This window comes from Triturus cristatus, chromosome 12 (assembly GCF_964204655.1).
Source record: "Triturus cristatus chromosome 12, aTriCri1.1, whole genome shotgun sequence".
NCBI lineage: Eukaryota > Metazoa > Chordata > Amphibia > Caudata > Salamandridae > Triturus > Triturus cristatus.
Genome location: NC_140595.1, coordinates 571196144 through 571221413, shown reverse-complemented (window position 1 = coordinate 571221413; position 25270 = coordinate 571196144). Strand labels below are relative to the sequence as shown.

The following is a 25270-nucleotide window of genomic DNA, read 5'->3' as shown; positions in this document are numbered from 1 at the left end:
TCAAGTCGATGGAGGGTACTCCAAATTTAGTTGCCCACTTATTATTATGATCAGATAGGTCATCTGGATATTGGGATTGGAGAGTTTGATATAAAATCCCAATTTTTGCTTTCTTTTTAACTAATTCAATAATTAGAATTTTATCAAACAGAATTAGGTTTGTCAGAGCTTTTTTATCTAAAAAGCTTCTGATTTGTAAGTATTTGAAAAAGTGATTAGCCTGTAATTGAAACTTATATTTTAAAAACAGAAAAGAGGCCATCCGGCCGGAATCAGCGAAATCTCCCATTTCCCTCAGGCCCTGAGAAGCCCAAATGGAGACTACACCCTCTTGAAATATTGCTGGAAGTAGGCCAGAGGCATTTAATGGCGTATAGTAATTAAGCTGAGGGATGGAAAAAAGGCGGCGTATTTTTTGCCAAATCGTAAATAGAGCCCATGCGACCTTAAATCTCGTTTTTTTAAAATAACTTTGCTCTAGGATGCGTGTTAGTATTCCTTTCGTGGCATCTCCTAATGCAATTGAATATATTGATGGCGCCAAATATGATGGTATCTCAGTAATCTCGTCTGATAATGGGAAGGCAAATTGCTGGATCATAGTTGCCCAGTAGTAATTGACTAAATTCGGGACAGACCAGCCACCTCGATCCTGTGGAAGGCAGATCCATTTAATAGCTCTTCTTGGCTTGCGGTATGCCCATAAAAATCTTTGACAGATCCTTTGAGCTCTTACTAGGATAGAATTAGGAATTAATAATGGAATGGATCTAAATAAATATATAAATTTAGGGAGAACGAGCATTTTAAGGACATTGCAACACCCATATAAAGAAAGATGGAGATGATTCAAACGTTCTAACTTATTGTGAAGCAGATCAATAACAGGGAGATAATTCAGGTCAGAGATCTGATCGACTTCGGCCGAAATCTGAATGCCCAAGTATGTTGCCTGTGTGCTAATGGGAACCTGAGATATTGGCATAGCTGATGTTTGTAAAATTTGTGTTTTTGCAATGTTTAACTTATAGCCCGAAATTGAGCCAAATTGAACTGCTAGAGTCTCCAATAGCGGGAAAGAGTCAGCAACATTATCTGTCAAAACAACTATGTCATCGGCGTGTGCCAGTGCCTTATACTCAGTACCCTGAACTACGATTGGAGGAATATTTTGAGATTTTTCTATAAGGGACAGAAAGGGATCAATGAATAAAGCAAAGAGAAGAGGGGAACAGGGGCATCCTTGTCTGGTGCCCCTATTGATAGAGAAATAGTTTGATTCCTTCCCTGAGATACGAATTTTAGCAATTGGAGATATATACAGGGTTTGTAGAGCTAGTATGAATTCGGGTGCTATACCCTTCCAATGTAGGACAGCCCATAAGTACCCCCAGGAGACCCTGTCGAACGCCTTCTCGGCGTCCAACAGGATCACCCCGAGGGGAGAATTTGTCACCTGGGCCCAATCTAAGAGGGCAATAACCCGCCTGATGTGGTCAGTCGTGTCCCTGCCAGGGATAAATCCATGTTGGCGGACAGAAACTAGAGGAGATATTATTTGCGCGAACCGATACGCTAAAATCCTTGAATAAATTTTGTTGTCAGTATTTATTAATGCTATTGGCCGGTATGAAGCTGGGTTTAATTCATCCTTACCCTTCTTCTTGAATACTACAATTGTCGACTGCCGCCAAGAATCAGGGATAACCCCCGTCTGAGCAAGTTGGAAAACTTCTAGTAGCTGCTGCTTGAGTAAGTGTGAAAAAGTCTTATAAAATTCAAGATGAATGAGATCAGGCCCGGCTGCTTTACCAGCAGAAAGATTTTATAGCAGCCAGAATTTCTTCCCAACTAATGGGTTCTGCAAGGGTTTGATTCTGATCGGCAGTGACCTTCTGAGTGTCGAGGGATTTAAAAAATTGTTCCAGTTGGATTTGTTGATGTTCAATTATATTTGCCTCCTCAGTATATAGCTTTGAGTAAAATTCAACAAAAGTATTAACAACACCCCCGGGTGAATCTTGTACTGTGCCGGACTGATCCCTGACCCTGAGTATTTGGTTAGCTATTGCTCTTTGTTGTAAGCGTTTTGCAAGGACCTTTCCAGCAGCTTCACCCACCTCATACATCGAAGATCGAAATTGAAGATACTTAGTTGCTATGTCCTCATAGAGAGGATCCAAAAGATTGGCCTTAGCCAGGGCAACCGCTTTCTGGCTGGATGTTACGTCCTCACCCCTGAAAATGTTGGTGCTCAGGTCCAGCTCTGCTTGTTGAAGTGCTGCTACTCTACTTTTAAGAGTTTGCTGTTCAACTTGCCATCGATAGGATGCGATTCTCTTGGTTTCGCCGCGCAAGGCGGCTTTAAAAGTGTCCCAGACTATACCAACTGGTGCAGTAGGGCTGTTGATTTCAAAGAACTCTGGGATCCAAACCGACATCCGTTCCTGGTATATTTTATCAAGCAATAGCTTCCCATCGAAAGTCTATGACCTAATTTGATTAGCTGGGCGATCCCATGAAAAACTAAAGATGATGGGATTATGATCTGATATGGTCCGAGGGTCAATTTTAATCTTAGTAGACCCCATAACCTCAGGAGACATGAAGACAAAATCGACGCGGACCATCTTTTGATGAGGTATTGAATAGAAAGTAAACCCATCATAGGTTGGATAGTTGACATGCCATAAGTCTGCCAATCCATGTTCAGAGAGTAATATACGAAGCGCCTTGTAAACCTGGGGTTTCCGCCCAGCATACACACTATGCTTTGTGATATCTAACTGACTTGGAATGTTGATATTAAAGTCTCCACAGAAGATTAGTGGGTGTGGCCACATAGCTAATTCTACATTTAAATCTATAAGAACCTGCGGGTCATCTAAATTAGATGCATAAATCGAACATATAGAGAGCAGACGATTGTTAACCAGCAGCTCAACGATTAGCCATCTGCCAGAATTATCCTGTTTAATCCTTTTAACCTGCCCGACTCGCGCTTTTGAAATAATAGCTACACCCCTAATAGTGGAAGTTTGTCGAGTGGAGGCCACTAAATCGTACCCCAAAAATCTAAGATGGTGGCGACTACCCCAAGGGATATGTGTTTCCTGGAGGCAGATTAGGTCTACTTGCATCATCTGTAACAGCTTGTAAAAAAGCCTACGCTTCTTGGGGTCATTCAATCCGCAAATATTCCAAGTTGCGCATGTCAATCTAGGGCCTGTTATTAGTTATGTATATAAAGTAACGAAATATATCTGAGCTATAATTTAGAAATTTATAGAATAAACTCCTACTGTTCACCTTGAAAAATGGGCGAATGACCGATATCTTACATGCATTTATAATCATCCCGCTGAAGTTAATGTCAGTAATTCCAATCACCTCTTCCACCCACCACCACCACAACACCACCCAGTTCGCCCACCCTACCCCCCACCCCACCCCCTGTTGAGCCCGCCCACCCACCCATTGACCCCCCCTACCCCTCTCCCCCCGTTCGGAGCACAGGACTGAGGTCCTTGTGATGGTTGAGTAAGCGTCACCCCACACTTCACTGGACCTACGATTCCTCCTCTAAGAACACCCCCCCCCCCCCCCCCCCCAAGAAAAGAGGGGAAGACCCTGAGATCCTGGGTAGCATTTAACAAATAAAATTTCCCAAAAATACATGTCTGTAGAAAGTATCATTCCCTGAAGGCCAAAAAGCAAAATAGGATATAATCTGCTTAAAGATAGTGAATAAGCAATGAGGAGAGATAAGAAAGGAGGGAAAACCTTAAAAGGTTTAACTAAATTGAGTCCAGGAACTCCTTAGCGGGTATTTCCGACAAAAAAAATCTTGTCTGGCTGTTGAAGATCACTTTCAATTTTGCCGGCAAGAGCAGAAACACCTGGGCCCCCTTCACCTGAAACATAGGGATTAACTGCCGTAGGTGCCAACGTCGATCGACAGTCTCTGCACAGAGGTCCGGCCGGACAAAAAATTGACAACCCTTGGCAGACCTCTTTTTATTGGGCCTGGCTAGGTCAAATATGGACTCTCGGGCCAAAACCAAAAAGTTGTTGAAGGAGACCAGGATAGCTCGAGGATATACATTGTCGGCATTGGAAGAGGACTGTTTTTTCCTGGAAAATGGAAATCGATGCGCTCTCTGTATCTGAAGATCCCAGTCCCACTGGGTGAGCTCAGGGAAAGCATCTGAGAAAAGTTCGACTATGAATTCGAGCGTCGTCGCCCTCCTTATTCTCCTCAATCCCCAGGACGCGCAGGTTGTTTCTTCGAGCCCGATTCTCAAGATCAGATAGTTTCCATAAAATATCTTTACGTTGTTCTTTGACCTCTATAGTTAGATCTTTCTGTGATGCAACGGCATCTTCTAAAGCTGATATTCTTTCCTCAGCTTCCGCAACCCTTGCAACCGTCTCAACAGAGGACTTAATAACACGGCGCAAAGAGTTTTGCATCTTGCGGCAAACCCCTTGAGTGCGGATATTTTCCTGCCTAGTTGCCTCTTGATGCATCATTATAGTATGATAGATTGTCGCCAAGGAGATTTCTTCAGGAATATCAAATGAGTCCCCTCCGTTATTGCCTGAGGTTTCCTGTAATTCAGATTGGGATTGACCATCTCGAGGATCTTTCTGTGAATTTTTTGCAGTGTACTGATAAGATGACTTGGATCCAGGTGCCTTGCGTACCGTGTCTGCCACCTTATCCCTTGGAGCCTTACTGGGTCGCCAATCCGGCGCATCGCTGTCATTATCGGACCATTGAAAATCAGGGTCGTCCTCCTCCCCAGAGCCAGAGTGATCAGAGACAGAGTAAAACTTGTCTGTAGATTCACTGACCTCTGACCCCCTAGCATGATGAGGTCGATCAGCAGGCAGCTCCAAGATACCAGATTTGGCTGTATCGGATGATTGGACTACGTTACCCAGAATGCAATGGGCCGGGGGAGATATAGCATTGGAAGAACCGGAGCCCCGGGGTGTCTCCTCTTGAGTAAAATTTAATGGGTCCTGCATAGTTAGCGTAGTAGAAGGAGTCAAAAAGTCACTGGTTATATGCAGATTTCCCACCTCCTTACCGGCCAAGCCATCGGGAGCCGAAACAGCATCTCGGGAAGTAGGCAGCACACCGGCGGCTGAATTTTGACTCGAAGACTTCTCTCTTGCATTGAGTTTGCCAAAAATATCCGGTAGCGTTTGCCCCCTAGCGAGCATTGGAGACAAAGTAGCAGCAGCTGTGGGATGTGAGGTGAGAGGCTTATCCAAGTCTTGCGCTCGCGTTTTCGGAAGCACAGACCCGGAGCTCCCCGTGTCAATATCCTGCACATTTCGAGCAGAGCCGCGGGTCTTCAAAGCAGCCGCCGCCGCCGCCTTAGAAAGAGCCTTCGGTGGAGCTTTCGGAGGCATTCTTGAAGTCAGGAGAAAATGTAGGAGAAACAAACGCTGGGCTTGGAAGGTAGGAGCTGCGATATAGAAGTTATCTTTAAACGGTCCGCCAGTAACCCGCCAGTAATCCAACAGAGCACAGTCAGTTAAGCGTTCATCTTTTCAGTTCGGATTTTCTTCAGAATTGCGATATGCTAGCACTGCAAGATCCCATTCGAAGTCCGTTGTGGTCCAGTGGAGCAAACGCTGCCTCACACAGCCGAGGTTACGGCCGCCATCTTGCTCCCCGCGATAATACCACACATCTGATTGATAACTAGGATTTAACTCTTGTATATACAGTCTGCAAGCGGGGAAAGCACTGGACCCTGTCTAGGGGATTTAGATTGTTTGGAGTTTATAGCATTGGCATCCTATATTAATTTATTAGCCAATGCTATAATGAACAGAGCAAATATCTGGGGAAACCTGGTGGGGGCAGAAATTGTTACGACTTATATGAAGGAAGATATGACAGATACCACCAACTATTGACTTGTAAGCCTGCAGGTAACCCGCAGAAGGTTTGCTGCAGACGGCGGTTAGTTGAGCTCCAATTATGGATGAACAAGTCAGAGTTCAGGCTCTAGAACTAAAGTAAGCACGAAGGACCAAGCATTTAGATTAGAACTCATTATCTGGAAATATACTAAGATAACCAAGGGACAGGCACCTCTATGCTGCCTTTATTGACCGGAGGGTAGCATTTGATCTTGTCCCCAGACAAATGCTAAGGGACAGCCTCAAGTCTGAGTTCTTGTAGGGCTGATTAATGTTGTTCTAAGGCTTCTTGACAAAATTATCCTCAGATATGGTGGGGCAAACACAGAAAGCACACGGAGCGCATTCCTATACATAGAGGTGTCTGCAAGGAGTGTGTGCTTGTACCCATTATATCTGCTTTACTAATGATAAAATTAATTGTCCTGAGGATTAAACTAATTATTCCCCTAAACTTAATGACATACCAATCCCAGTACACCCCTTTACGGACGAAACCATGCTTATTTCAAGAACCCTGAAGCTTACAAAATTTGCTGCATAAGTTTAAAGACTTCAGTGATCCATTAGCCCTCGAAGGTAACGGTAAAAAAACTACGTTTAAGGCCATCAGATCACACATGTCTTTCAGGGATAGACTCAAGATAGGGAGATCTGTTCGACAAAGTAGACAAATTTGATTATTTGGGAGTCAGGGTTGACAATTCTTTGATTGGGAGTCCTCTTATTAAAAATAGCAGAGCAATAGTGCTCCACAGAACTGCGGCCATCCTGAAATTATTTAGAGCAACACTATCTACAAGTGGGTCCTCGGGGAAATCTATAGAGCAAAGGCCCAAACAGCAATTTGGGGAATGACCAATGTTAGCATACTTACCAGCCGAGAGAACAATTTGGTAAGAGCTTTACTTAAATTTACCCCAAAGCACTCCTGTATTACCACTTATTTTTCCACTGGGCTTAAAAGAATAAACAATCTTGCTATGAGACTGCTGATGTTATCGGTAAGGGCACAGTCAACTCCTGAGCTGGAGTCATACAGGAATGGACGATAGGATATATTAAAACTGGACAAGACTCCTGCCTTACCATGGTTATGCCATGTCAAGACATGGTTCTGTGCTCTGGGGTTAGAAAATATTTGCCTCCATCAAACAGGCTACAAAGGGAACTTTAAAATCTACTTTGTCACCATGTGCTGGAGACATCATGCAATAGAGCACAAGAAGTTGTAGTCTCGGATACAAGTTTGTACATTTAATATGTTACGTACATTGAATCGTATATGGACGAAATATTACTCCTTCAGGTGAAACCTCTATATATAAAGTTGAGAATTGGGACTCTAGGTGAAAACTATTTTACGTGCAAATGGAACCCTAGCAGAGTTGGGGATGGGTTTTGTAAAACATGCAATATTGTGGAAAAATATTGAAGATGTTCTAATTTTTTGTCCTTCATATTCATCATCAAGGAAAAAATGGATCTGGCCACTGTGTCACCTTGGGTTTCATACATCACACACCAGCATTAAGAGTCCTAAAATATATTTTTATGGATTTATTTAATTTTTTATATATATATTTATGTATATAGTTTTAATGGTTTTGTAAACTTTATATAGTTTTGAAGTTCCAAATAAAGGATTACTGACAGAGTCCAAAAATAATATTCTAGTGCCTCTTGTATCTTGGCAACATTTAAATTCAGCATGGATCTAAATGTAGCACTCTGGGCTAGCTTTCAAGAAGATGTTAGATATGAATTGAGTCGGTCAAAGACAAGTTTTAATTTGACTATTTTTTTATATACTTTTACAGGAAGACATGAATCCCATTAGATTAAATTTGACTTTAATGTGGATCTCTTATGTATCTGTTAATATTTTACATTGGATCTACTGCTTTGCATGCGTTTTAATGTGCTAGCTCCAAAAGAAAAACCTACTATTCAATTGAAAACTATAGGATTCAATAAAGATCAAGAAGTTCCTTTTCCACAACGGTTACAGTAATTAGCTTGCAAACTTGAATGTATAAGTATCTTCAACATTTTCATGAAATCAATTGATCTTTTCATATTAGGAAATTATTACATATTCAGTTAGTTTATGCTTTACTACTCTTATTCTCTAGACTCTTCTGTTTCAAGCATTCTTTCACTTCATTTGATGCAGTTCTACCATATGTCAACTGATGAGGCTAGTGGTACATACTGTTGAGAAGTGGACCCACACCGCATTAGGGCAGTTAAATATGTATCAAAGAGATATTGAGATTTGTAAATAGCCTTACACAAGAGAAGGGTATGTCCTTATAACGACCTTGTCTTCATAAAATACAAGAGTTCTAAAAAAAAAAAAATCTGCACTCACTAATTCTCCTACCACGGGAACAGCAACATCGAAAAAGTGGGAGGAAATGAAATTCCATGTTGATTTATTTAGTCTGGATTATTTCTTTGTGAAGGGGTTGGTTTTAGAAGGTTATAAGAATCGAAAGGTACAACTTAAGGGTAACTAACTTCTATTCTTGAGACAGGCGCACACAACTAAACACTTGGAAAAAATCGCATTGCTGAGAAACATATCAGAATGTCGGGGAGAGCAATGACATCCCTCAGTGTCACTTTCGACTTTAATATGAATACAAATGAAATGCCTCCATTTTTGCAACAACACCCAACACAGTGAAATAAACTAAACTGGGTGTATGCACATTCTTGGCTAAAAGCAGCTTGATATGCACAAGAAAGGACAATGCGAACATGTGGTTTGAATCAGAATGAAAAATCTGTGGAAACTGACCATGGGGAGGTTGAATTATCTTTAGACTGCTAACCACTCAGGTTTTATTGCGCGTGACCGAATCATATAACTGGGATATAGCCCAAAACCTATGACTTGTGAATGGGAGAATTTATGAAAGTTGTTACTCATTTTTATATTAAGTTTATATTACACATTCGCCATCAGTTTCTTGGCGTTCAGCCAAAATTCAGACAAGAAAAACAGACTCAGTGAGAGACTTTCTTGAAGAGCCGTGTCTTTAGGTTGAAAATAAATAAAGTCTCAAGTTCAATATAACGGGTACAGGTAAGGGCAGGGAATTCCATAGAGTAGATGCTTGTACTGAGATACTGAATCCTCATTAATTTTTTTCCTGAATCTAGAAATACTCAAGAGATTGGCAGATAATGAGCAAGTCTACCGGCTGGAGGGGTTTTTCTTAAATCTTTAGACCTTGAATTGATGATCAAGGTCCTTCGTAGTCTTGAAAGTGAAGCAGAAGACTTTACATTTCACTCAACGTGCCTGAGGGAGCTACTGTAAGGCTTCCAAGGCTGGGCAGGCATGTAAGCCCCGTGAAAGGTTGAGAATAATGTGTCCTGTTTGAACAACCTGTATCCCGTAATATAGTTATTATAGACTTTGCAGACCAGCGCTACCAGCAAAAGACATTTCATCCCACAAATTGCTGGTACACCACCACAAGCGCACAGGGCAGCAGAGGCTAGTGAATGCAAAAACCCAGCGCCTAAGGTATGACCGGCATACTAGATTGCCATCTGAACCAAAGGCTTTGGGTATTTTCTGGCTAGTAATACCCTCTACTACTCTTTACTTAATCAGCGAGGAACTTGTGTTTGGTATGCAATAATATATCTTGGTATTGCCACATGGAGAATGCGTGCTCATTCCATTTTAAGAGTCAATTCTTGGAAACAAGAACCTACGCAGAACAAGACTAACTGCATGCCTATTCTGGTAGTATTGCATTTACTCTATTACTTGTTTTATTTTTACCTTCTAACAGGAAACCCATACCAGCAGGAGACTTAACCTAGCAGAACTGGACAGCAGATTGACATTTCACTTACCCTCAGAATCATTAACTAAAAACATCATTAGTAAGATGGGGTTAGGAGACCATTTAGGGAAAGCATAAATGGTGCATAAGGTTCTGACAACCCAAAGAGGTGTTTAGAAAGTGAAGAAGCGTGTTAACTGGATCCATAGGTTATTACGGTGCTAACAGCCTCAATCTTGCATAGAATGTTTAAATTCTGTGTGAGGGGCACTATAATGAACATGCTTTATCATACCTGCCACACATCTTTAACAACTTCTAGATTCCCCTACAAAAACCTCACTCAACCACAGAGTTCCAGCACAAATAGCTCATGGTGATGGAACACTGTTGCTGGTGAAGGAGCAACTCCTATAATGCCATCTAGTGTATGTGAGGTCCATTTTTTTTTTTTAAGAAACTATTATCCAGATATCAATAAAATCTCTACAGAAATTGAAATTTAGATATAAAGGGATTCCAAATCTCCTATCAAAGGACCTAGGTACTTTCACATTGGTCAGTGACTGATAAGGAGAGTGTACTTGGGGTCCTTTTCAAGTAATTCTCTCTCACCTGTCCCCTCGTTTGCAGCATGGACATGAATGGTCACAGTAGCACCTAATCTTTGACCATGTATTTGATCAGGACATCATCAAATGATCAAACTGACTACACAAAGTTACGAATGAGCACAAATAGAACTACGAATGATGTTCACACTGTTGGACGAGAAGTGTATCTCATAATAAAGAATCTAGTTAAAACTGAAACTTAGAAGCGTTGTCAACTTGTCCTCCGGGGAGGATCGGTAAATGCCACTGTGTTTGGTTTATGTTCAATTCCCATCGAATATCATGGGTTCACCAAGGCACGGTGTGCAGTGCGATGGCAGCATGTTACAAACCGCTGTGAATTACACATTGTTACAGTGAAAATCAATGCATTCTAGGCATTATGGTGTGCAACGTTTGCGGCAGTGAATTACGAAGTAGAACAGGATTCCATTATGTAACTGCACATAATACTTATAGAATGGCCATCACATACAGTGGCAGAAATTGTTAGCTGCGTAGCAGTCTTGTGGTTTGTTTTCTTGCCTCCTTTAGAATTTCCATTGTTTTTTGCGGTAAGTTTAAATGCCCTAACTAGATGTATTCCAGAGCCAGGCTGCTAGGCTGAGCGTCACTGGTTCTGGGTGAAAGATTTGACTCCTTTGCATTGTGAGGAGTTCCTAGTCTGCCTTGAACTTGATCATCTGTCCCCTGGACAGTTGGAGTAGGCTTGAGTACCAGGTTTGTATTGCCCATTGAGGGGCTATGAGTATTAGGTTTGTTCCTGGTTGTCTGGCTTTCCCCAGAACTCTTAGTAGTAGAGGAATTGGAGGACTTGTGTATGCAAATGTCCAAGACCAGTTTAGTGACAGGGCATTCTCTTCTGATAGGTGGTGTTGAAACCTGGAGGCGAAGGATTGTCATTGTTTGTTCTCCATTGTTGCAAATAGGTCTATTTCTGAAGTTCCCCAGAGGTTGAAGACCTGTTGCAGGCTCCTTTGTTTTATCTCCCATTCGTGCGAGCTGTTGTTCTGTGTGCTGAGTTGATCCGCTTCGGTGTTGTCCTTTCCTGGTAGGTGAATTTTCTGTAGCCTGGTTTTCTTTGAATTGACCCATTTCCATATTTCCTGAGCTAGTTTGCTTAGGGTGAATGATTTCATTCATCCTCGTTTGTGGAGGTAAAACATTGTTGTGGTATTGTCCGTCTGGATCAATACTATCATCCCTCCTATGTGGGCTTGGAATACCTTTAGTGCCAGGAACACCGACTTCATCTCTAGGAAGTTGATGTGCTTTATAGAGTCTGCATTGTTCCACTGACCCCATACCCTCCTGTTTCTTGAATGTGCTCCCCAACCCTTGTGGGACGCATCTGTTGTGATGTTCACTGAGGGAGTTGGTCTTTTGAGAGATCTGCCTAGTGTTAGGTTCTTGGATGCCCACCATTGTAGCTCCATCTGAACATTTTCTGTTACAACCACTAGATCCTACCAATTTCCTGTGGTTTGTGACTAACTGCTGCATAGCCCCACCTGCAGAGGGCACATGTGGAGGCGTGCATGAGTGATAGGGGGAATGCATGATGCTGTTATGCCCATGAGTTTCATGACAGTCCTCACTGTCAGAGACTGACCCCTCTGGTAGGGGAAGCGTTTGTTTGATAGCTTGTATTCTCCTTTGGGCTGGGTATGCCCGTACAACCTTTTGCAGTGTCGTGATCACCTGATGAACATGTGTGTAACATCTTTGCTTTGAGTTTGCCTTCAGCAGCCAGTTGTCTAGGTAGAGACAAACGTGGGTTCACCTGCTTCTTAGGGATGCAGCAACTGTTGCTAGGCACTCTGTGAAGACTCTTGGTGCCGAATATATGCCAAAGGGCAGGACTTTGAATTGATAGCGAGTGTTCTCGTGGAAGAACCAGAGGTATTCCTTGTGAGCTTGGTTTATGGGGATGTGCCGATAGGTGTCTTTTAGATATATTTTTGACATGAAATCCCCTTTTTGTAGCTGGTGGATTACTTCCTGTAGTGTCGACATTTTGATATGCTGCGTGCAAAAGAATTTGTTTCTGAATCCGAGGTCTAAGATGGGTCCAGCATGAGATCTTGCTTTGGTACCAAGAAGTAAGGTGAATAGTTTCCGTTGTAGTGTTCCCTCCATGGCACCATCTCTACTGCTCGTTTTTGTAGGAGTTCCTTTATTTTCTGTCTTAATTGTAAGAGTTCTGTTCCTTGGAACTTCTTTTTTTGGTGGGTTTGGTGGAGGTTTGTCAGCTCAATGCAATGGCCATGGCGTACCACATTTAAAATCCAACTGTCTGTGGTGAAGTCTTCTCACTGAAGTAGGTGGCACGCTATTCTGCCTCCCACTGGTGTTGTGTGGGGGCCTTTTGTTGTGGGCAAGCAACTTGGAGTTTGCTCTTCCCCTCTCGAGGGTTCCATTAGCTCTTCCTCTGCCCCGAAAAGGCTGCCTTGGTTGCTGTTGCCAGGCGTGGTAGCAGGACTGCTGGTTAGATTGCTGTCCGCCACCCTGTGTTTGCTGTTGTTGTTGGCCTGTGGCGAAAACTCTCCTTCCTTTGGGTCTTCTGAGGTTAAAGCCTCTTCTCTTGAAGGTGCCCCTCTGTTGTAGGGCTCCCATAACCCTGGCCATCTCATTGTCCTTCATTTGTTGAAGGGATTTGTCCCTACCTCACTTCCAAACAGGGCGTCTCCTGTGAAGGGTTTGTTAATTATTGAGGTCTGGTCCTCTTGCTTGAAGCCTGATATTTGAAGCCAGGCATGCCTTCTTAACGTTGTGCCTGTGCACATTTGTCTGCTGGCTGTATCGACTGCGTCTAGAGCGGATTTCAGGCAGGTGTTTGCTATTTTTTTTCCTCATGTATGATGGATTTTGCCCTCTTTATCCTCTTCTGGAAGCTTGTTCATCAGTTCTTCGATGTCATCCCATTGTTGGTGGCCATACCTGTTCAGGAGGGCATTGGAGTTAGCAATGTGCCATTGTGTTGCAGCTTCCTTCTCCATCTTTCTCCCTACCATGTCCATTCTTTGGCTTTCTCTCTCTGGAAGAGGGCCAGTGGAGGAGTGAGCGTTGCTCCTCCTTCTTGCTGTGGCGACAATGATGGAGTCTGGCACTGTTTCCCTGAATGTATTTAGGGTCCTTCGTGAAGGCCTATATTTTTTCTCCACCCTTGGGGTTACCCCTTTTGCAGAGGCAGAGGCAGGCTCCTTGAAAGCCTCCTTGCCTGGTCCAAGATGCAAGACACAATATCTCCCAGTGGTAGCACTGGGAGATATTGTGTCCCCTTGCTGGAAGATGTTGAAGACTTTAGGTGGGAGCAGGAGTTTCCTTTCTCCTCCTCTAAGGGGACCCCGATGGTATCAGCTGCTCGCTTGATGAGGTGGTTGTAGAAGGCTGTTGTCTGGTGGCGAAACCTTCGAGGGATAGCTACAGTCCTCTTCTTCTGGGCTTTGTGTCGAGGTTGTTCCATCCTTCCTCGAAAATCCCAGAGGCCTGCTCCACTTCTTGAGTGTGAAGCTCCTCTTCGACATTCTCTTAGTGAGGTTCGGGGGTTGCCAGAGCTTTCGGCGGTGGCAGGTTTTGCGGGAAGTCAGAGTTCTTCAGCGCCTTGGCGAACCCCGTTGGAGTGTCGCCATTTCCACATCCAGGCGTCTCTTCATTTTCTCTACCTCAAGGGCCCTTTCGGCATCTGGGGATGGGTAGTTCCTCTTCTTGGGTGTGGTGGATTCTGCCTCCAAGGTTGTGGTCTTTTCGCTCGCGGCCTCTTTCAGCGCCTGCCTTAGTCGTTTCTTTGGGTAACTGCTGACCCGCTGTCATAGTTTTCTTCGATGCCTGGGTTGCCACTTGCGCCTTCTTTTCGAGGACCTTGGTTTCAGACCGGTGAGGGTGTCTCACCTAGTCCGTTGTCTTCTCTGTGTCCTTCGTCGCCTTTTACGCGATACGCCTCTTCTCGGATCTCGAGGTCTGACACCCGTGTGTTGATTCTGCGGCCACTCCCTGGACGTTCTCGTTGCTTGAGAGACCCAAGTACCTCATCGATGGTCGTTTCTGGCTTTAGAGCATGGTTGCGCAATGGTCCTCCATCCGATTTCGGCCTACCTTGAGTGTCTTCGACACGAACACCGCACAGGCCTCGCAGTCTTTATCCTTGTGATCTCTCTGCAGGAAGAGGTTACAAATGTTGTGTGGATCGCGTTGTGCAAACCTGTGGTGGCACTTTAAGCAAAATTTGAAAGGGGTATTTTCCATGGCCCCTACCTCTCCCTCTTTTGATCCATCTTTGTTGTTGCTCCATCGGGGTCCCCCGACGGGGAAAGGTGTCCAGGGGTCTCTTTCTTTCCCCGGTGTCTTCAGTCGATGACAAATGGTTCACATTCAAATTCCTTGATTCTTTTGGGGATTTCGTCCAAAACTTCGGATTGTCTCGCTTTGCTTCCAGATCCAACGGTGGAAAAAAGACTCTGAAGATGGCTACCACGCACAAGAGCTTTAGGGGTGCTATCTGCCGTCACACAATGAATGGACCTAGCTCCAAATGGTGGTAGAGGACGCTTCCAAAGTAGAAAGAAAAAAAAAAAAAAAAAAAACAATTCGGGGCCCAACCACTAGATGGCGGAATAATGTACAGCATGTAAATCCAAACAAGCATTGGCATAGCCAATAGGTCTCGCTTTTGAGACCTTCTAAGTATTTAGTTATGCAGCACAATATCTTTGGTGCAACCACATCAACTGTTGCGTGGCTAAACACTTATAAGGTCCCAAAGGCGAGACCTATTGGCTATGCCAATGCTTGGTGTGGTTGTGTGTGGTGGTGTGTGTGTGTGTGGTGGTGTGTGTGTGTGTGTGTGTGTGATTAGGTGTGGTGGCATGTAGGTGTGGTGGCGTGTAGGTGTGGTGGCGTGTAGGTGTGGTGGCGTGCCGTTGTGGTGGCGTGCCGTTGTGGTGGCGTGCCGTTGTGGTGGCGTGCCGTTGTGGTGGCGTGCCGTTGTGGTGGCGTGCCGTTGTGGTGGCGTGCCGTTGTGGTGGCGTGCCGTTGTGGTGGCGTGCCGTTGTGGTGGCGTGCGGTTGTGGTGGCGTGCGGTTGTGGTGGCGTGCGGTTGTGTGTGTGTGCGGTTGTGTGTGTGTGCGGTTGCGTGTGTGTGCGGTTGCGTGTGTGTGCGGTTGCGTGTGTGTGCGGTTGTGTGTGTGTGCGGTTGTGTGTGTGTGCGGTTGTGTGTGTGTGCGGTTGTGTGTGTGTGCGGTTGTGTGTGTGTGCGGTTGTGTGTGTGTCGGTGTGTGTGGGGTTGGTGTGTGGGGTTGGTGTGTGGGTGTGGTTGTGTGTGGTTGTATGTGTGGTTGTGTGTGCGGTTGTGTGTGTGACAGTAATACTAAAAGCATCTCTAAATAAAGGAACACAAACATCGAGTTTGTGGAAAGAGAAAGCACGTTGTAAGTCAAACGGGCGCAGCAAAGCATTAACACAACAAAACAAACAAGAACACTTAGCGAAGACTGAGTGCTGATAATGGATACACACAGCCCATCATCTTAAGAGTTCGATTGCAGCCAATGTGCACTCAAACCTGCCCCCTCCTTGTGAGTTGCATCCCATATTTCATGAGTTGTAACTGCTGCACCCACCATAGCGCTTTGAGATCTAAAGCGCTACATAGGTCTGATCGATTAACCAGTCGCGCTTTTAAAGAGAATGTGCCAAAAGTTTCCAGCTTCCTCATCATGTCCTCACGAAAGCGTCAACGAAAGGACTCCCTGAATGGTGCAACGGACATGAAGCAGCTGCTGCGATCAGAAATACACACTGTGAACGTTGTCCAGTTTCACAGTAACAGTTACTTAATGTTCTTTAAGTCACAAAACAGTAATACTAAAAGCATCTTAAAATCAAGGAACACAACAGAGTTTGTGGAAAGAGAAAGCACATTGTAAGTCAAACGGGTGCAGCAAAGCATTAACACAACAACATGTTGTTTGATGTTCTTTGAACGAGATCATCAAAGGGGCGCCGTGAAAGTGATCGCGGGTGAAAGTGATCGTGGGCGCTTAATGAGCATGACGTGGCTTGCCAGCCTCTGCTGTGTAGGGGGAGCATGGAGATAGTTCGCCAGATACTTCTAAACTGGCCAGGAGGATTAACCTCACAATGTGGAAAATTTAGGAGCTGTTTATTTGATCTTCATTACACATAGTTTACGGAGTAAGCATCTGAATGAGAGCCTTGCACCACATGGCAAGCTGTAATATAATGCTTGGGTGGTCAGTTTCCTGCTCAATATTCATGAAGCCTTGCAGAAAGCTGTAAGTGCTAGTAAAATAAAGGAAACAGCACACATGTGGGAGTTTGTTATTTTGCAGTACAATCTCTAAGGCTTGGATGAGTTACAGGACGATTCTAAAGCTTCTAACAACTACAAGGGCCTTCAGATAGTGTATCTTGGAGCCAAAAAAATTATTCGGGTCACTGGTAGTTACTACGGCGGGCGGCGTGTAAGGATGTGATGTCATGACTTTATCCCTCAAGAGACAGTTGAAATCCTGAGCAACTGTGGAGACCGGCCGGGATCTCACTCTGACTTGTCAGGAGCATGACAAGAAAAGAGTAGGGTGGCTACCTACTCTAAGTGAATGAGCTGTAAAGAATCTAAGCACACAGGTGTCGATACAACCAACAGGACAGCTCTGGCTTTCTGAGGATGGGTGTCAACTGTTAAATGAACTACCCGCTGATAACTGGATAGCCCGTAAGCGAACCCAAAGTCTAATAAACATGGGAAATTTTATCCATAAACGAGTCCCTCATCTATTTCGTGGCATGCATGGTATTTATTAGGTGTTCTCAGTTGTCAGCACAACCTCCAAGCAGCTGGCCAAATGACTTGCAGAGCAACAGATAGTACAGCATCGTAGTGTTGCTCCCCTACAATATAGGATGGCAGGTTTTTATAGTAAGAACCACAGTAGGTCGAGGGCTGCGCCCCCTAAGTTTATTGCCCTGTGATATCATGAGAGGAGTAAGAACAGAAGGAGGGTCTTATAAGGGGTCAGTGAACTGGGCTTGGCCAATTTGTGGTCAACGTTCCCCATCCACCCTACCTGGATTCATGCAAGTTAAAGGAGAATAATTAGTGTATGTTACTTTCAGCATCGCATGGTGGAGTTACAGGGTGATTCTAAAGCATCTAACAACTACAAGGGCCTCCAGTCACTGAAGTCAATACAGCGGGGCCTGGGATAACGAGACGGCGCTCCTTAATCCCTCAAGGGACAGATGAAATCCTAAGCAACTGTGGAGACTGGCCGGGGTCTCGCTCTGACTTGTCAGGAGCATGACAAGAAAAGAGTAGGGTGGCTACCCACTCTATGTGAATGAACTTTAAAGAATCTAAGCAAATTGGTGTTTATATTACCAACAGGACAGCTCTAGCTTTCACAGGATGGGTATCAACTCTTTAATGAACTCACTGATGACATTGGATCGCTCACAAGCCAACCTACCCTGTCTAACAAATACATTTACAACCTTTTATCCACAAACAAGTTGCCAGCGCCATTAATTATGTTGCATGCATGGTATTATGTGTTATCAATTGTCCGCACATCCTCCAAAGCTAGGTGTAGCAATGCTAAGTTTATTGTGCAGCATCACAACAAATCTGTCTCTCCTCCTAGGCACGCAAATTAGAGAGGGGAAGGATGCTGAAGGGAGTGTCCGCACTTAAATAAGGCACAGCTGTGAAGTCACACCAAATCAACTACTCCCTTTCTCTGGCAGATGAGAGTAGGCCAGTTAAAGGAATGCACATTGGCACCTTCTGACTGAACTTCTGACAGTGGTTCCTATATAAAAATGTGTACAGATTTTCAGTTTAGCAATATGTATAATACACCCAGAATGCTCTCTGATTAGATGCAAATATTTGCAGAAGCTTGAAAGCAAGATTGATGATTCTTTGCTTTCAAAATAAAATGCTCATTAAAAAAAGTGAAGGTAGGAAAAAAAATTTTTTAGCTAAACTACTGAAAACTTTCTGGGTACCATTTCTTTGCAGCAGTATTTAGTAAAATGTGTTTATGCATGCTAGTAATTTTCAAAAATATTCATAATGGAAAATCAGTGTAACCAGTTTCAAAAAGATTATGGGAAACAAAAATAAACAAGCATTGGCAAAGCCAACAGGTTTGAAATCGGTGGTCAGCTTTTTAGTTTTGTCAATGTATGACTTGTTTTGGTATGGTTTTTGTAAAACATTATAGTGGTGGGATCTGTTGGGCACTCACCATTATAACAAACATTGGCAAAAGCAAACACTGTTTTTGGTCACAAAGCACACACTGCCACAGTGGTTACTGGCACTGAACAAAACTACTTTGTGTGTCGATATGCTCCTTGTGAAAGAGCGGAATCACAGTGAAACCAGCCGATACAGAGAGAGAGAGAATTTTAATAAACACAAAAAGGTCATGGTTAACGCCAGACAAATATTAACGCATCTCAGAAGTGCACCCACAATATAAGTGCAGATATATGGCTTTTGTGAATTCACAGAAGTACGGCAAGAAATAGTACTCCTAGAAAATTTGTGAACTACATTTTATCATGAGCAAATGTGCAGATGTGCAGATTTGCTCATGCGAAAATCTGAGTGTTTGCAAGTGCACTTTCCCTCCAACCACTTTTTTCCCCCCCAATTCTGGAAGGAAGTTTACTTCTGCATGGTCAGGAGTAAATGACCAACATTTCTCAGTATGGAAAAATTTAGTGAAGAGTGGTTTAAAACCCTTAAAACATGCAAGTCAGTAGGTTTTCATAGACTCAAAAGGGCATTCTAACCATGGAACAATTGCATACAACTACCTTAAGCCCCAGTATGTAGATCTGAAGAAACGTGGCAACATAAGGTGATTGCAAGTTTTCAAACATTACTATGGTATGAGCCCTGGCATAATCAGAGAGGCTATATCAGAGCTCTTATATAATGAGATTGCTGCCTTAATTTGGCGCCGTACTATATGGCACCAAAGGGACAAGTGTATTTTGTTACAGGACAAGTAGGTTTAGGAAGCAACCTGCCTCATGTACATGTAAATATTTTATTAAATTCCACACCTCTGCTTCCAACATTTCCGTACTTCCTAGAAGCAGAGGTATTTCAAAACATCTCTCCAAAAGTGGAGGCAAGGCAGAGAAAATATTCAAGGGTGGCAAAACTTATTATAACCCCGGGTATTCAAATATTTAGATAACATGCATTATCATCAGTAGAGGTGGTAAGGAAATGACAGCAAGGTAGCTTCAACAATAGAACAGCGAAAGAAAGAAGGTTTAATACAAACTACACCACTTTCTGGACACATTTGCGTGGTCTACATGTAACAAGTTCGAGGTCCAGCAAGGTCAATTAAATCTTACTCTTTTCGGGATGATATGATGAATACCATTTTCATGGAGAATAGTAACAGCTGTCATAGTGCTTAAAAAGGCATCAAAATCTGTGGTACACAGTAAGGATACACTTTCAGGCTAAATTTTTACACATTTATACCTCCCAGTATGATTGACATTTCATACGCTGAAAATACATCACTGCGCCTTTCTTGTACTGGTTGCTTTAATGCCCTATTGGCAGTACAGTACTCATGTACTGCAAGCAGTACAACAAACCTAAAATGTGGAACTACACAGGTTACACAACCTTCCTGCTGTCCTACCATGAAGAGCAACACACTGACGTAAACAAACTAGTCTTGGCCATCTACTTCAAATTAAAATATTTTATTGAGATGTCCAAATGCAAACAAAAATATAAAATCTGTAATTTGGGGATCGCTTCCAACTACCCTCCCAATCGTGCAACACTTTTAAAGTTAATACAACTCAACTGGATACGATGCACAATGAATTATTGCAACATGTAAAAGTATCAAGTCAATGATACAAAAATCAATTGTAATAAATTAAGAATCTCTCAGAAACGCACACATAATAAACCTTTAAGGGCAGCTCAATTTAAATTGGATTACACTAATCTCTGTTCAACTTCATGGACAATATTGAGGCACATGCAAAAAAAAGCTGGAAGACAGAATACAAGAAAGCCAAATCCTAGCCCGTCTCTTTGAAATCGAACATGCCCAGAAAACGTAACAAGGAAATTGGACCACAACTGATGCATTAAACTAAAATCAAAGACATTTTGCGATACCCGATAATGTGTCCTCTCAAGTATGATATCCAATGCAGTTCTGCGGTTATTTGACACATCTGTACACCTGAACCACTCAAGTCAGTCTGCAACTGAAATTTAGAACTTTTACACAGTGCTACTCCCAGATTAACCTTTACAATAAACATTGGTGCTTTTTCACCCCCACGATTACAGCAGTTCAAGAGAAGTACATAGGAATATTTTACTACAATTAGATCGAATTGGCTTAAGTACTTGGTTTTCAAATGTCAAACTTTTCTAGTCATGATCTTGACACCTTTCAATATCATAAAAAAATCCCCCTTATCACAGTGATTTTATTTAACAAAATAAAAAAATCAATCGGTCCACAAATCAGCAGCATCAACCCAATTATTTATGTAAAGAAAATCTACATTTGTCCATCACTCCGTATTTAACTGGCAGTCACAGTTTCCTATTCCTAACAAATCCTCCAAAGAATCTCTGTGTATTACCTTCTGAATGAAGACCAAAATCATTGGAGTTTACCAACAACCCCTGTATCAAAAAAGTGCTTGAGTGCTGTGACCCTTGACATATCCATCATGAATTAGCATCTGGATATGAAGTGCTGCTGCAAGCAGAGCTGTTTTATTAGACATTGCTCGGGAACCACATATTATGCTGAACGGAGAAATCAATGCAATCACAGAAAGTGAATTTAGAAACAATACCAGGATTACTATTCTATATGGAACAGAACAATATTTCTTGAAAGATACTCAACAATTAGCTTGGTATCTTTACTTACAATATTTACAAGAAACATGTTTTGCTACTATGCTTTCTTCAAACCTTTTTGCATTCTGCATTCAAAGTTAGTGCCAATCATGCTAACAGGTATAACGTAGGGCTGGGTTAGAGAATCACGGCTGTAAGTATTCCTCACAAGTGTTTCTGGCACATGCTGTGGAAGCCATATGGTCTTAACATATTTAATATCATTCAAGCGCTCTTGGGAAGAAATGAGATTCCAACAAAAGTGTAGACTTTGGTACTTTTCTACAATGCACCACAAAGTATAAGGCACCAATTTGTCAATATTTTTGGAAATTGTCAGAGAAGTAGCAACACATTCGGTGACAAAGAAATATTTCCATCAAGGATCTTTGTTGAGAATATGTTCAGCAAGTAGCCTTTTGACAGTTTACGAAATTCCATAGTGATTTCAAATCTTGTTCCGAAGCATTGTCTTCCATCACACAAGTGAGCCACAGCTTCAACTCAGGTTTTCTAAATGGATGTAGACAAAAACTTGACCAACCAGGCAACCAATACGTTTCTCGTTTCAGCCACAAACTTTTCTCACCAGGTTGAAAAACTACAAAACATAAACGCATCTTCAGACAACTGCTTGAAAATCTGTTACAACTATCATCATTTACACGTGTTCTCATTTGAAATGCATGCATAGTAAAATAGTTTTTTTACATAATGCTCTCATTGAGCACACTAAAAGATGCTCTACTTGCTAAATGGAGGGCTTATCTCTTATAAAATTCCAATAGGTAGCAGTCACAGTGACCCAGATAACAGAATACCAGTTTTGAAATACAAACTGCTTTCCAACCCTACTGCCCTGATGGTGTTACAGAGGTGTTTCTAAAGAATACAACTGGCACACAGATTGATATACTGTATTTTGTTGTCGCAAGCTGTACTTGTGAGGATCATACTATCTCTACCCTAAAATAGAAATTACAAGTCTCATTACGCTGGTAAAAGATGTAGAGAGCAAAGACGGAATGCCAAAAATACGAAAACAAACTCATCTTAATGATCAAATTACCATTGGCAAAACAAATCCAGAGTACATAACACCATGCACCTCTGTTTCAATGCGATTACAAAAAAGGAAAATCTTTGAAGCAGCCCTTATGACAACGTTAATATATATTTAGAATACCATAAAGAGATCACTATAGAATCCTACACACACACACAATCACAAACACACACACAAGTCTTGAATCTCAGCATTAACATTTTTGAGAATAACTGAAACAATGTCCACTATCGAAAGCTGCCACTGGTCCACTAAGTGTCAGCTCCATCCTCGAAGTGGCTAACACCCTTTAATGAATGAACCATTTCAACACACTTACCCATTACTTTCACAATAGCTTCTAAAAAGCTGTGATAAATGCAAAATAATTTAAAGCCAGAGATGAATACTCAATTCCAAAATTCTAGGAATTAAGCGTCAGGCGAACAGTGGACAATTTGACAGGGTAGCAGATGAGACTAAACCAGTCAGGCACACAATTATACCGGATGAAGGAAACCATTTCATAAATAGAGTGAATTCCATCAGTCACTTGCAAAAAGAATGGCAATCCTCTCTCATGTGACAGCATGAACTATAAACTTCTCTCGAAAACATGGCATCTCATGCTTTAGTTCATAATAACGTCTCTTTGTAGCCCTCTGCAATTGGTGCTGCAATTAATGAGTATAAATCAGCACTTAGCCCCAGTGCCATAATAAATCAAGGGCTCTGAGAGGCAGTAACTATAATGATTGTAATCGAGAATATAAGATCAGTTACAAAAAGTTCATCCAGTGTATTTTAAAAAATTCTATTATTTTGAACTTTTCTTGAGGAAACCGGGCTGACATACGAAATTTTCATTCACAAAAAGTAGCACCAATTGCACATCAACTTTTTGTAAATAGAAACACATTTTGTGAACCAGTGTATGTACTAAGAGGCCAGGTCACAAATTGACAAAACATAACGGGTCACAATCCAACATATTGCATCAATATGCGTGAGGTAGGTCGCAAATTGTGGCGGACTACATTTGGCTGCCTGCTGAGATCAGTAGACTACCATGTCTTTCACTGCTTATAAAATATATATATATATATATATATATATATATATATATATATATATATATATATATATATATATATATATATATATATATATATATATATATATATATATATATATATATATATATATATATATATATATATATATATATATATATATATATATATATATATATATATATATATATATATATATATATATATATATATATATATATATATATATAACCTACTGGCGGTCGCCAGTAGGTAGTTATAGTTAGGACCACGTTTCCATAGGAAATCCGCAACATTCTATTTTGAATAACTTTTGCGCCGGTCGACGAATCCTCGCGAATTTTTCAAAATAGGTGGGGCGCTACGCTCCGCTCCTACCCTGAAAGTCTCGGGGGGGATTCGTCAAGCGGGGGCTGAGATAAAAGGGGGGTCCCAAAACGCGTTTTTCCCATGCATTTTTCCATAGGACCTTTAGACACAGCTACAGCCCGAACGGCTGAACAGAATTACTTGAAATTTGGCAGAGAGGTAGTCCTCAGGTCAAGGAAGTGCCTTTTGTAGGTTTGGTGTAAATCTGTTCAGTAGATTCTGAGAAAATAGCCTTTAAATCAATATATATATCTGAGACAGCTTACGGTGCGCTTACGGTGCGCTTACGGTACGCGTACGGTGACGTGCGCGATTCTGATTGGCTCTTAGATCTTAGTAAACATTCGAATCGGCCGAAACCAGGAAGCGGCGGCCGCCATTTTCTCTCTCGCACTCTGAGTGGGGCAGCATAAATGAAGCCCAAAAATGTGTAAAGGGGCAGTATATTGTGATAATAATCACCCAGCAGTGATATACGGGCCCCCAAACAACCCCCAAGGCCAAAAAAAAAATTTTTATTTTTTTTTTTCCGAAAAATCGCCGATTACGCTTACCGTACGCGTACGGTAAAAATTTGTTTAAGCAAAAAACAAAAATGTATCTACACTCTCTTCACCCCATGTGCAAATGGTTCCCGAAGGGCACCATTTGTGCATGGCATATTAAACAAATGAAAATAATAAACAAAACATTTCACAACGATGCGCATAATATGTCCCCCATGTGCGCACGGTGCGCGAAGCGCATCGTGCGTACATGGCCCATCCCGCATAAAGTGGGCGCGCGGTGCGCGAAGCGCACCGCGTGCTCACTGTGCGCGCACGGTGCGCGAAGCGCACCGTGCGCTCACGGAACGAACTGCGTTAACTGGGCGCGCACGCCACGAATGGCGTAAAGTAAGTTAGCATTTAAAAAACCGTACAAATTCACTGAAAAAACCATAGGTTTCACACACGTTATAGTTAGGAATTAGCATTTAAAAAACCTTGCAAATTCACTGAAAAAACCATAGGTTTCACACATGTTCTAGTTAGCTGTACATTTTACTGATAAAAAACCAATGAAATTCCCCCGTTATAGTTACTGTAGGCAACTATAACTCACGCGACCGTAATCCTCTGCTGATGACATATGTGTCTTTATGAAAAAAAAATATTTGTAATATATGTATAGCTAAAATTTAATGGAAGAAGACATGGGCAAATAAGTGTCTAAATACAGTATTAGCATCAGCAGAGGATTACGGTCGCGTGAGTTATAGTTGCCTACAGTAACTATAACGGGGGAATTTCATTGGTTTTTTATCAGTAAAATGTACAGCTAACTATAACATGTGTGAAACCTATGGTTTTCCAAACTAAAGGTACTCCACTTAGAAAATGCCACACGCAGCGTGTTTCTTTTCGGTTTCTTTATTGGTGCACTGCAGAGTTACATTCACAGCAGTTCAAGCAGTCAATCAGCCCAATATCACC

At 42.2% G+C, this 25270-nt stretch overlaps 1 protein-coding gene across 2 annotated transcripts in view; it reads right to left on the bottom strand.

Annotated features, from left to right (window-relative positions):
- Positions 1-25270, bottom strand: part of N4BP1 (NEDD4 binding protein 1) — a 241775-nt gene that overhangs the window by 20923 nt on the left and 195582 nt on the right. The window contains exon 7 of one of the 2 annotated variants that reach the window (XM_085639352.1): positions 20119-21909. The exons of the other annotated variant lie outside the window; for it this stretch is intronic. Coding sequence (XP_085495478.1) covers positions 21894-21909 — 16 coding nt within the window. The 3' untranslated portion in view covers positions 20119-21893. Of the gene's footprint in view, positions 1-20118; positions 21910-25270 lie in introns of those variants that run through there. 2 annotated transcript variants of the gene reach the window in all.